Source organism: Delphinus delphis, chromosome 15, assembly GCF_949987515.2.
Source record: "Delphinus delphis chromosome 15, mDelDel1.2, whole genome shotgun sequence".
NCBI lineage: Eukaryota > Metazoa > Chordata > Mammalia > Artiodactyla > Delphinidae > Delphinus > Delphinus delphis.
Genome location: NC_082697.1, coordinates 65,675,393 through 65,689,324, shown reverse-complemented (window position 1 = coordinate 65,689,324; position 13,932 = coordinate 65,675,393). Strand labels below are relative to the sequence as shown.

The following is a 13,932-nucleotide window of genomic DNA, read 5'->3' as shown; positions in this document are numbered from 1 at the left end:
CTTGGAATCTTGGCTTCACCTCTTACTACCTTAGCAACCCTGGGCAAGTCACTTCACTTCTCTGTGCCTCAATTTCCTCAACTGTAAAATGGGCAAAATAATAGTATATAGCACAATGAGATGTTATGAAGATTAAATGAGTTAATACGTATAACATATTTAGAACCGTGGCTGGTATAACATGAGCTCTCCATAAGTCTAATTAGGATTATTAAACTCTTGTTACGGCCAGGAAAGAGTATAGGCTTTATCCAGGGGACAATAGGGCCTATGAAGTGTTTAAGCAGGAGTTGCATTTTAACAACATCACTCTGGCTGAAGTGTAGGAGATAGATGGAAGGGAAGCAGGGGGAGAAATTGGAAGACCATTAGGAGACTTTTGCAGGAGTCCGAGGATTAGGTTTGGACTAGAGGGTGGAATTGGCATAGATGAAGAGAAGGAGATGGAGGAGAGAGAAATAAGGAGATAGCTGCTGCTTTCTCCTTCCCCCACAGACTTTGATCCTGGGCTACAGAGAATTATGTCATTTCCTGTGCTAATCCAGGTCCTTCTGAGAAGCAGTCATCAGGCAGGATTAATCATGCAAAAGACTAGGGGAAAGGCCTTTGAAGGAAAATAGAGAGGGAGCTGGGGGAAACTTATCAGACCATGAGGTACCAATAGATCTGACCCTTTGGAAGGAAGGAAGGTGGGATGGAAGAGTCCTTGACTGCAGCGTACTTCTAAGAAAGTTCATCAAAGTCCCCTATAAGAGAAGCCCTGTATCTCCCAGAAATCGGCTTGCCTTAGTATCCCTGACAAATTCATTGGTTAGGAGCAGTGTGTGAGAAACTGCTCAGCAACGGCACAAATACGTTGATGGATTTCAGAGCAAGACCGCTGGTGCCGTCCGTCAAGTATCCTCCCTGTGTCTGTAGGCTGGAGGATTTCATGGCTTCCACATACCCGTATTCCACCCTCAGGCTAATCTCCCAGCCATCCATATTTATTAAGCATCTAGATTATGTATTACACCTGTTACCATGGTGTTTTCCTTTTATCCAAGGGGAAGATTGTGCTATTACATTTGTTAAGTGCCTACATCATGGATGCTACTGCCCTCTAATGGTTTTCTTCGTTTGTCCAAGGGAAAAATCGTGAACCGCCAGGAGCTTATCGATGACAATGCCAACAAACATATCCTCAATCAACTTATAAAACAGCACCTCACAGATTTTGTTACTGAATACAACACTGAGGTCAGTGAGCAAAGGGTCCCGGGAGAAGGGTAGCAGGGGCAGCTGTGTGCAAGGAATGACCTGTTTTCCTTTTAATTTCAGAATAAGGATCTGATTTATGAATTGCACATCCTGAATCACATGTTGCTCTTCGTCTCCAGAAGCTCCAAGTCATTTCGTGTGACAATGCAGCATTATAAATTGGCATCGAAGGAATTCCAAAACAAGGTTTGCGGAAGTTGCCACTGCTCCTTGGGGCTCTTTATTTAGGAATCCAAGACCTATAGACCCTAATGCGATCCATCTGCCTTACCGATTATAAATTAATCCAGGGAGGATTGGTGTATTCATTTGCATACCAATCGCCTGATTTGCATTCTTCTTCCTGCCCAGTGTCTCTTTCTTTCTCACCAAACCTTTGCTCCTTCTTCCCTCATCATTTTGAGAAGTCTACTATGGGAACATGACTGGTCTGGCTGCTTTTTCAATGGATCATGCTCCACTAAGAGTAGGTGACTGCAGTGTGGCTAGCATTTGGCTTGGAGGTGAGGGGAAGGAAAGACCACTCCTGCCTGAGGTCAAGGAGTGTGAAAAGCCTGAAGGTGTAAAGCAGCACAGACAAGCAGTTGCTGAAGTTCAGGTTTCAGCATCAACAGACCTGGGTTCAAATTCTCTTCCTCTTACAAGTGATTTTGTCTTAGATGAGTTTAACCTCTCAGTCTCAGTCACCTCCCGTGTAAAATGGGGAGTTATAGCAAGAATTAGAAGTGCTATATGTAAAGCAATGAGCAAATGTACAATGAACAGTGCTTATTTTTTTGGTTATTATTATCATTAGAAACACTTCAGGGGACTTCCCTGGCGGTCCAGTGGTTAAGACTTCGCCTTCCAGTGCAGGGGGTGCGGGTTTGATCCCTGGTCGGGGAGCTAAGATCCCACATGCCTCTGGGCCAAAAAACCAAAACATAAAACAGAAGCAATATTGTAACAAATTCAATAAAGACTTTAAAAATGGTCCACATCAAAAAAAAATCTTCAAAAAAAAGAAACACATCAGTTTTTCCTAAGTATTATACCTATATTTATAGAGTTAGCACCATCTGGACTCTGGGGGCTATTTACTTCACTTTTCTCTTTATTTTTATAAGAAGTAAGGTAATGGTAGGTTCTCTTTCTCTTGAAGAAAATTCTTCTGAAATTTAAGCAAAACAATTAAAAACTGTGAAACCCCAAATAAATACAGAATAAAGCCACTAGGCACGAGCATATTTAACGTCTGCTACATCCCACCTCATTTTTCTCCAGGAAAGTTATTCTAATTACAGAAACACCTCTTGTAAATACGTTTCCTGGTTTATTCAATTTTAAACTTTAAGAATTTTGATGTAATTAAATTGATTACAATCTGATTGCTTCCACGCTATTTCTATTATAATAGTCAATGCTTAGCCATAATTCTTCTAGATTATTTTTTTAAATTTAACTCTTTAATCTAGATGGAACTTATTTTGGCATATATCATGGGTTTAGGTTGTAGATTGCCTTTACCCCAGTTAGCAAACTTCTAGAATGCCATTTATTGATCGTGCTCCATTTTCGTGCCAAAGATAAACAGTTGGATGAATATTATTCCAACAGGTCATACCCCCATATCTTATCTTGTTCACCTCTAACAAATGTTTATTGAAAGTATACATGGTTGGTTTTAATATGTCTGCTTTGTTTTTCACAATCTCCCTAGCACCTGGAAGAGTGTCTGGCACATAGTAGGGCTCTTAATATTTTGACAGATGAATGACCTGAGAGTATCCAAATCCAGGGTCTGCAGGAGACTCTGACTGGTCTCCTTCTTCCATGCTTGTTTCTTCTCTACAACCAGAGTGGTCTTTTAAAAATTATCACCATGTCACACTCTGGCTTTTATCCTCAGTGACCTCCCGTCTCATTCAGATTAATGCCTGGCTCCTTACTGGAGCTCTGAGCTCATCTCTCACCATCTTCCATGACTCTCTCTGGCACTGCAGCCACACTGGCCTTGTCTCTCTATTCTATAACATTCTATGTGTCCCCCCTCCCCACACCCAGGCCTTTTCAGTGGCAGTTTCCACTGCCTAAATAAATGTTCCCCTGACTTGTTACTCATCACCCAGGTCCCAGCTCAAATGTCACCTCCTCAGATACTCCTCCTGGCCTTCCTACCTAATACTGAGCCTGTATCTCACCCCATCTGTACAGCCACTCTCTCACAGTGCCCTGTTCCATCATCTGGTTGGCACTCACTCATTGCTATCTGATTGACTAATTTCTTTACTCATTTCTTGCCTGTCTTCTCCACTAGAACATGAGTTCCATGAGGGCATGGATTTTGTCTGCCTTATATCCCCAGTGCTTAGCAAAATGCCTAGGAGCCACTCCACAAATAGGTGTTGAATGCATGATTGAATGAGGTCGTGGGTTTCCTAGATAGAAGAATAATTTAGAATAATAATGAGGTGAAACGTTCCGAGCATTTTATACCGCCCAGTCACTGAACTAAGCCTTTTATACACAGCGTCCTGTTTCATTCTCACAGCAACCCTATAATGTGGGTACTATTATAATCACCACTTTACAGAAAACGTAACTGAGGCACAGAGAGGGGAAGTTACTGTTTTGCCCCAGGAACTGGGATGAAAGCTCAGGACCTCCTGACTTCCTGCGGTTGTGTGAATGGTGTCCTGCACAAGGATGGTGAAACCAGGACGACAGCTGATGCCTGTCTGTGCAGCGAGACACAGGGCTGCACCTGCCTGATGAAAAGGAGCTTTTGTCCTGGCTTTCAGAAGTGCTCCATAGACTGTGCTATTTGCTTTCCATTAGTGCCCCCCCCCCCCACAAACAGATTCCCAACAGTTTCTCTCCCTCGGTAAGGGGGTCGTTACCTTTTTCATGCCTCCGATCCAGAGAGACACAGGTTTCGTTTGGTTTGGCAGATCCTTTTCATCCTTGTGGATGCAGACGAGCCCAGAAATGGACGTGTCTTGGAATACTTCCGGATCGCAGAGGCTGATATCCCATGTGTCCAAATCCTAAACTTAAGCTCTGATGCAAGGTACAAAATGCCTTTCGAGGAAATAACCTATGAAAACCTCAAGAAATTCGGCCAGAGCTTCCTGAATAGGAAGGCCAAGGTAAGCTCACCCTCGGACAAGGTTTATCCAGAGCCTCAAAATAATTCTTCTTCTGTAGTTCTGATGGCTTTAGTCATCTGAATGGGGAGGCAGAAGAAAGGTCAACCTCATGGTTCTTGTGAGGAAATACCCCCATCTCCCCACCTCGAATCAATTTAACCTTTGATCTGTCCTGACCTTATAATTCCACCATTAATTCTTTATTCTTAAAGTAAAGGCATTTTCTTTGTAGGAATCTCCAAATGAAATGCAGGCACTCCCAGGGCTGGCATCCTCTGAAAGTAGGTTCTTCTCCTTCTTTCAGACTCTAATGTGAAAGATTTACTTGGCCCCAGGGTAGATGCTTGCTTGGGGGAGAAGATGGGGTGGAAGACTGCTTCATGTATGAAGCAGTCAGGGTTTAACCTCAAAGGCTTTAGGGACCAGGGAGGAGCGGCTGCAAAAGGATGGCTACATAACACTATGTAGCCCCATGACATAACCACCTGCTGTTTATTTAGCTCTTGCTATATCCTCAACCACCCTGCTGAGTTATGTCCTTCTGAGTTAGGTGACCATATTATTTATTTTCCAAATGGGGACACTTTTGAGAGTAATGGAAGCAATTTTAAAAAGTGTTCTGAAATGGCAGGAATAAATTGGGACTCTCCAGGCAAACCAGAATGTATGGTCACCTTACCTTGGAGGGCTCCCACTACCTTCTGTCCATCCCCCCACAGACACTGCTTCCCCTCAGCCTTCTCTGATGAAAGCTGGTTTTTGTCTAACGGACAACATTATCACAGGCCAGTTGGTAAGGTTGGTGTCCTCCATGCCACTTCCAAACGATTTCTCCTCCTCTGCCTTCAGAAAGTCCAGATTCTTTGGATTCCACGCCTTTGGACTTTAGGCCACCTGCTCCTGATTCCCGTTGCTGTTCTGATCACTTCCCTTTCGCTCTCTGAGGACTTAAGCTCCTCGTCCCAGACCTGCCCTCGACCCCTACTCTGCCCTCATTTACAGAGATGTCAGTATCCAAAGCCCTGGTCTTTTCTCCGGTAATGGTATGTCCATGCCCTCTCAGCCACCTGCTCTTATGGCCATACTCTAGAGGTGGCAGCCCCTCTGCAAGCCTGATTTCACACTTCCCGTCCTCTTAGTTCCTTTCTCTAGTAGCCACATTGCTACAATCCCTAACCCTTTTCATGGCCTCCAGTCTCCTGATCCTGTTTCACCATCCCTTTATTGCCCTCCTTCATGAACTTGGATTCCACGGTTCACCGCTCTGATGATGATTCCCTTAACTCTTCAATCCCTTCCACCTTCCACCTCCTCTACACCCTGTAGTATTTACCAGGCAAAATCACCACTCCTGTTGAACCCAAACTTAACTTCCCTACTGCTTCCAGACCAATCCTGGAGAAAAAGGACCTCACCACGAGGCAGCCTGGCTTCCTGGAATCACAAACCAAATATCCTGTTGGCTCTTAGAAATGCCCTGACATTTCTATATAAATTTCTCTTTGTTCATTCTCTTAATCTCGGAGTCTGTTTCTCCTCCAACCCCATTCCTACTTGCAGTCTGAACTGAGTACTGTAATCATATATCATTAAGAAAACAGAAGGCTTCAGACAGGAGCCCCTCATTTTCTATCACCACATCTACAAACCTCCCTGGAGCTCTGCCTGTCCTCTTTCTCTCCCTCTGGTTATATCTCAGGAGGCATCTGTCTTCCTCTCAAGGGCCAGCACATCCTCTTGTGTTCTTGGAATGAGGACGGGCATCCTTCGCATGACCTATAATATGTCACGTGCCTGATCTGGCCCATTTCTAATTCTCCATTCCCCGTCTCTCATATCCAGTCCCCACACTTTTTACGCTCCCTCACAAAGAATTTTCAGGTCCTTTCCAGAGATTGGGGTGGGGATGAGGGAAGCTATAGTGGGAGACGAGGCTGGTGAGCTGGGCAAAGGCCAGACAGCAAGGACTTGTAAGCATATTAAGGATTTGGTAGCCTAAGAGCAGTGGGAAGCCAGATTTGTCTGGTGAAGGTAGAATCCGCTTGTAGGAGAATAAAGGTGTGGTGAGGGTTAGGAGGAAATGCAGAGAGAACAGCAGGAGGCTATCACAGTGACCTAGACGAGAGATGCAAGCTACCTGGCCAAGGGTAGCAGCAGTGCAGGCAGAGATGAGGGTGTGAATTCAAGAGATATTCAGAAAATAATGGTTGCAGAGAAAAATATATGTTCTGAGATTTTCACCACTTTCTTCAAAGAGAAGCAAGAGCTGGGTTCATTCTTTCATTCATTCACAGAACATTGACTGAGGTCTCATGGTGTGCTGGTACTCAATTGTACTTAATGATGGGGGAAGAAAAAGTCCCTTGTGACTTTCCATTCATTGAGATAGTGATACATTAATCAAATAACCAGAAAAATAAATGTAAATGATAAATAAGTGATGCAGGAAAAGTACCAAATATTATGAGAATTTATGAAAGCAGGGCCTGACCTTGTCTGGGGTAGAGTCAGGGAAGTCCTCCTCTGAGATCATTCTGCAAGATAAATCTGAGTTAGAGATAAATCTGATAGAGAAGGGAGTGTGGGTATGAGGAAGTGGGTGGAAGGCTAGCCCTTTGGGTGAACAAACCAGCATGGCTGAAGAAAGCAAGCAAGGGAAGAATGGCAATGAGCTTGGAGAAGGTGTCAAGAAACGAAGTGTGACAAATATTTTATAGGTCACATAAAATGATCTTAGTGTGATTCTTGGGGTAGCTGGGGGTGGCTATATTTTTGGGAGAAGGGACACAAACTAGTTTAGTTGTTAATGATGTGAAACGCACCCTCATCTAAGAATTCTAACAATCATGTATTTGAAATGCTAGAATCCACCCCGGTTTGGAGCCCTGCCGCCTCATCAGCCCTCTGATTCCGGTGCCCCGGACAATCTAGGCTGCACATCTAGCTCATGATCTATCTCAGCATTTCCAACTCTTTCCCAAGGCAGTTGTAAGAACAGGAGAAAGTCTTCCATTGTTTCCAGTCAGGGTGGGGAGCCCCAAATGCCAATCCCTTTCTGGAGACCGTTAAAATCTCTCAAATTTGCTTTCTAGAAACATCAAGCCAGTGAAGAAATTCCAAAATATTGGGACCAGGGGCCGGTTAAGCAGCTTGTTGGGAAGAACTTCAACGTCATTGTCTTTGACAAGGAAAGGGACGTATTTGTGATGTTCTGTAAGTATCTCTGCAGAGGCCATTGGAGGCAGTGGCTTCAACATTACTTTTCAGTGTAGCTCCTGAATTCTTGGGTACCAGAATCTCCAAAACCTATCAAAGCACCATGCCAAGAATGATCTTCAGACATCCAAAGAGTTTGGATCAAGATGCTATCAGTGTCTTTATTCCTGTCCTGCCCCTAGGTTCTTCAGAACCATTTTTTTTTTTTTTTTTAAATTCCATGGGAAGCAGCTACGTAGCACAGGGAGATCAGCTCGGTGCTTTGGGTCCCCCTAGAGTGCTGGGATAGGGAGGGTGGGAGGGAGACCCAAGAGGGAGGAGATATGGGGATATATGTGTATGTATAGCTGATTCACTGTGTTATAAAGCAGAAACTAACACACCATTGTAAAGCAATTATACTCCAATAAAGATGTTAAAAAAAAAAAGATGCTATCAGCTACAAAGCAACTCTCCCCCCAAATCAAATTCTTGGAATGTGTGGAATACTTTCTCATAATCAGGCCTGCTACCATTTGTAACAACAGTAATGCTGATGGCCGATTGAATGCTAGATAAACCAGGCCTGTGTATCTCATTTAACCCTCACACCTTACTTTTGAAAGTGGCTACTTTATTGCTCCCACCTTACAGATGAGTAAACAGAGTCCCAGGGAAGTAAAGAAACTTTACTAGAGTCAGGCAGCTAGTATGTGAACTTCATTAAGTAAGGGATTGGAACCTAGTCAGCCTGAATCCACTGCCTACTCTAGTAACTGCTGTACCAGTGACCAGTGTAAGTTAAGTAACTTCTCAGATGGCCCACACTTAACATACCTGAGTTGGTGCAGCCAAACTGAAGACCCACATCATGCATGTAAAAGACTTGCAACAGTGTCTGGCATCTTGTATGCATTTGATAAAGGACAGGTATTATTGCTATTATTTTCCCTGTTATAATTATTTCCAGTGCTCAGCCAGGAACTACTGCCCTTCCCTCACTGTTTCTGATTTGCATGTGAGAGCCAAAGCCAGGGACCTTCTCTTCCACCCTGAGACACAGAGAAGGGTGGTAATGCAGTGACTTCAGACATCTCTTTTACTTAACAGGAGGAGTTACCATCTATTGTGCACTTATGAGTTTGCAGTTTATACACCTGCTCTCATTTCCTCCTCTAAACAAGCCTCTTAGGAAGGTCCAGTGGATTTCCCCATGATACAGATCAGGGAACCAAGCCTCAGAGAAGTTAATTACCTTACCCCAGGTCACATAGCAAGTAAATGGCAAGGCAAAAAGTTCAAATCCGGCTCCGATGCCATCATTGCCTGGAGGGTGAAACAAGGGCTGGATTACATCACGCAGGCCTTTCAAAATCTCATTAAAATGGACGTTCATCCACAGAGCCAGGTGTTTAAAGTCTGCATGGCTGAATTACCATGACCTGCTGCCTTTAAGTGAGAGGCTAGGGAGGACTCTCTGTACTCACGGACACTGGGAGTCGTGAGAATGCCCACTTAGTTCTGGTAAAAAGCAAAAGCAGCTTCATTTTCTTGGAAGCAGGGCTGTCAGATTGGCTCCCTGGGACCGCCGCCATTAGGCCCCCTCGTGTTCCAACCTAGGGCCCATTGGGCTCCCAGGGAGATTCGGGGATTCAGCTGGGAGAGCAGATGGTCACAGAAGCCCTTGGTGTGTAAATGGGCTGAGCATCCAAATGTAATAACCGGGGCCTTTGACGCCACGCCTCCCACAGAGCCAGCAATTTTAATGGAACAGGCAGGCAAGGTTGTTTCCCTTCCACGTTGGAGCTGGTCCCAGATTTTTCTCCATAGGTCCCCGTGACTGGGCCACACACAAGAGCTCAAGGGGGAAGTCCAGTGTCCCCTTCCTGGGGGTAGTTGTACCTGTCACAACCTCATGTTCACTTCCTGGGTGCGTTCTCCTCCACGGGACTGAAAGGCAGTGTGATACCATGGTCACAGCTCAAAACAACCTGTCTGCAAACCCCACTTCCTCTGCTTAATTAACTAAGTGACCTTGAGCTGTGAGCTTAACCTCTGTTGGAAAACTCTCATGCTATCTCACACACACACACACACACACACACACACACACACACACACACACACACACACACACACACACACACACACCCCTTCTGGCAGAACATGAGGAATCATCTATCATAAATGTTTTTCTTGGTTTTCCTCTTCAGCTGGAGTGGAAAGGAAAATTTTCAGAGAACAGTAGAAAATGTCCCAACATGTGAAAAGTTTTAGTGTCTGAATGGAAGGGGGCTAGGTTATTATGTTTTTCTAATTTAGTTCATGATGATAAGGTACTATGGTTGAAATGTAAAGTAACCTAACATACTATTAGAAGAGAGGGGGCTGCAATTTGCATGGCAACAGACCATTAGTGGAACGCAGTGACCGTGTCTACGTGGGAGTGTGGCTTTCAGGGTCTTTATTAGTGTGAGCCTGAGTGACGGCCCTTCTCTTCCAGATGCACCCTGGTCCCCAAAGTGCAGAGCGCTGTTCCCAGTGTTAGAAGAGCTGGGTAGAAAGTATCAAAACCACTCCACAGTCACCATCGCCAAGATCGACATCACAGCAAATGACGTTCAGCTGACGCACCTGGACCGGTACCCCATCTTCAGGCTCTTCCCCGCTGACTCTCAACAAGTGAGGGGCTCTTGGGAGTCACATAACTGGAAATGTTACATTATTGTCGTGGACTCAGTCTCTGCCTGTCTCCAGCTCTGCCTTGCACCAAATCAGCTTCATTCTCAGCTCCAGCCCTTACTATCTTCTCATATTCAAGTTAGAGAGTGTTTTCCATTAGCTTTCACAAAAGTCCCAAGACTCAGTCTGATTGGGTCCCCCCTGACCCAGTCATTGTGGTCAAGGCGATGTGGGTGTTTTGATGGTCAGGCCTAGGTCAAGTGGTTCCCTATGGTATTAGGGCTGAGCCTGATTCAGACTATATGGAATAGGTCGGGGGAGTCACCGTGTGAGTATTGGGGGTGGAGTGCTATCCGAAGAAGAAAGAATGCGTAATAGAGACAATTAAGTATTTTACACTTTGGTATTAGAGTCATCGAACATCACCAGTGTTCATGCGACACATTCTTCATGCCGCTTTGGCATGTGGGGAAGACTGTCAATCAAAGAATCACAAGCCAAAGTCCCTGCTCCTAAGAAGAGTATAACTGAGTGTGGAGGAAAAGTCAGGATATGGGCTCATCTCCAAATGCAACTGGAATTGGATAGGGCACATACTGGAGGACAGATGTGGCTGGAAGTCTTCATGCAGCCATGAGACTTTGAAGAACGGTGGGGATTTAAATCAGAAGGATGTGAAGTATAGGTAGGAAGTATAACATGAACAAGGGCATAGGCAGAAGGCCGGCCGCAGAAAGGTGAAAGAGATGTCATCCTCCTGCTGCAAAAGATGTACGTGCCTAGATTGAAAGGGTGGACCTGGCACAGATCTTCAGTTATCTGAAAAGGAGTTTGGACAGCCAGAGGGCAGTAAGCAGTTTCCTAATCTTCTTAAAGACTGCAAGAGGAAAGGAAGCTAGTGATGGCTAAGCAAGAACAGAGTCCAGACACTTCGTAAAATAACTCTTCTCATTCTTTAGTAATAATAATAATAGCAAATATATATAGTGCAGGCTATAAGTCGGGCATTGTTTTAAGGGCTTTTCGTATAGTAACTCATTAAATCCTTATAACAGCACCATGAGGTAGGGACTGTTATTATCTTCATATTACAGTTAAGGAAACTGAGTCATAGAGAGGTGAAGCCACCAGACTACACTGCTAAGTGATGAAGCCAGGGGTTGAGCCCCAATAGCGTGGCTCCAAAATTCTTGCTCTGAACCACTGCATCGCAGCCCTGTGATGGAGGACGTTTCATTATGCTTATGTTAGAACCACGGTCATGGAGGCTCAGAGCAGTTAAGGAACTTGCTTACTGCACTTAGGTTGTTAGGAATTTGACTCTGGATTTCCCTGTGCAGCAATCCCTGAGTATTTTGCAAGAAGGGGCTACCATTTCGACCCTGCTCCATTTTCTTCCTAGGCTGTACTATATAAGGGCGAACATACCCTGAAGGGCTTTTCTGACTTCCTGGAAAGTCAAATCGAGATCCAGACAGAGGACGAAGATGAGGTAAGGCGAAACAGCAGTACCCTAGATTATTGTGTCCCACACAGAACCATCAGGAACTCAATGGACTAGGAAAGAGGGTACCAAGATTTCCATAATCTTGTGCACTTTGGAGAGAATGGAGGATGACTTTATTTCAAGGACACCTACTACCAGAAAGGTGGAGTTGAGAAACACTGAGAAGGGCAAACTCTCTGAAGTCTCACACAGCTCCTAAGGCTGCTTCCCTGGGTCCACTGTTCCTGACTGGGTAACCTCATGTCTTGGTGGGCTCTTGCCCTCCGCCATCATTCTACAATCTCCATTCTCTCCTAATTCTGTTCATGCCTCAGTGAGGCCATCTGCTGGAAGGTGTCATCTGTATTAGTTAGGACCCTTTCAGTTGCAGATGTCAGAAACCACAGTACTCTTTGGCGTAAGCAGCAATGGGAATTTATCCCCTGTAACTGGGAGAACGTCAGATGTGGGTGGACCCTGAAGCTCAGAGTTGTTTTCTGTCTCCCCATCTCTGTTTTCCTCTGTGTTGGCTTCATTCCCAAGTAGGCATTTCCCCACAGAGGGGCAATGACTGCTCCACAGTTCTCAGCTAACACCCTCTCAGCTTGGAAAGAAAGTACCTACTCTTTAGTCCTAGCAAATGTCCGGGAATGGATCTCAGTAGCCAGGCCTGGGACAGCCGCCACTGTGGGCACAGAGCAGAGAAAGGCAGCTTGGCAATTACAATAATTATCACATAATTCTTGCCTCTTGTTTCTTTTTCCACCTTCTTCCCTCTGTCCCTCCCACTCTTCTTTTCTTGAATAGCTACTGTCTGTTGAGCAAAGTGAAGTGACAGAAAAGGAGGTATTAGTTGAGGAAAAGGAGGTACCTTTTACGAAGAAAGAGCTACCAGAGCAGAAGTTGCCTGAGCTGGAGAACTTGACCAAGCGGGAAGGGCCAGCTGGGCAGAAAGAAATGGCTGAGGAGGAGGAAAAGGTAGCTGAGCCAGAGGGACCTCCAGGACAGGAGAAGAAGCCAAGAGTGAAGGAAGAACTGTAGCCTCTCCAAAACCAGGAGAGAGCGTGCCCATTTCCCAGGTCCTGGCATCATTTTGTGAGTGGATCTACTCCAAATAAAATTATATATAATTGTGGTAGGTGGGTGGAGGCTGGATAATAAAAGCCCCTCAATGTCTTTGGCCCTGTTTTATTCATTACCTCTTTTTCCTGGCTGGTGCTGCCTTAGAAGAGTTGTTTGGCCTGGAGTTCACATAGGGCTGCAAGGGAAGCCATAAGAGCAACATTTAATGAGTGTTTACAACATGGTGGGCATTTGCTTCGTTCTCACAACCTCACTGGGAGCTAGGTTTCATCATCCCCATTTTACGGATGAGGAAACCGAGGCAAAGACACGTTAAGCAACCAGGCAGGATCACACAGCTAGTAAGCCCTTGAAATACGACCCTAGGCAATTTCACTCCACAGACCGTGCATTTAACCACGATGCACACACCACCACCATCAGTTGGGGTCCCCAGAGGGTGGCTGATGCTTTCAAAGAGGTGGACTGATGTTTTTACGTTTCATTTTAGCACAGTAAGAAAGAGATTCAACTCCAGATCTGTCCCCAGTCTTTCACATCTCAAAAATGACCCACTCACTTAAACAGTCATATCCTGGGCCAACCCTCAAGGTCCCTCTTTCCTTTTATTACCATAAAGGTAACTCTACCTAAACACATGACTCCTCCCACTGCCCTCCATCTCCACCCACCAGTCTCAGCCACAGAAGTCTTCTAATTGGTCCCTCTACTGCCACTCTGCACCTCCGTGCCCCACACACGTTACACAAAATCCATATTCCCTAAAGATGCTAAAGTGATCTTTTAAAAAGCCATAGCCATGAGGGCTCGCAGTACTGCCTTGTTTTTCTAGCTTCTAGTGGCTGCCTGCATTCATGGTTCCTTCTTCAAAGAACTCTGACCTTTTGCTTCCATCCTCACGTCTCCTACTTCCTCCAATTCTTCTTGCATCTCTCTCATAAGTGCCACTGAGATAGCACTGGGCTTGCCCAGTTAACCTCATCTCAAGATACTGAACTTAATCATGCCCACAAAGTCCTTTTTGCCACGTAAGGTAACATTCACAGGTTCTGGGGATTAGGACGTAGACATGTTAGGAGGTCATTCAGACTCATGCCG

The 13,932-nt window shown here is 45.1% G+C and overlaps 1 protein-coding gene across 1 annotated transcript in view; it reads left to right on the top strand.

Annotated features, from left to right (window-relative positions):
• Nucleotides 1-12,792, top strand: part of PDILT (protein disulfide isomerase like, testis expressed) — a 36,835-nt gene extending 24,043 nt beyond the window's left edge. The window contains exons 5-11 of the mRNA XM_060033061.1: nt 1,129-1,239; nt 1,321-1,446; nt 4,191-4,388; nt 7,481-7,601; nt 10,087-10,265; nt 11,668-11,757; nt 12,559-12,792. Of these exons, the coding sequence (XP_059889044.1) occupies nt 1,129-1,239; nt 1,321-1,446; nt 4,191-4,388; nt 7,481-7,601; nt 10,087-10,265; nt 11,668-11,757; nt 12,559-12,792 (1,059 nt within the window). The remainder of the gene's footprint in view (nt 1-1,128; nt 1,240-1,320; nt 1,447-4,190; nt 4,389-7,480; nt 7,602-10,086; nt 10,266-11,667; nt 11,758-12,558) is intronic.
• Nucleotides 12,793-13,932: the final 1,140 nt, after the last annotated feature.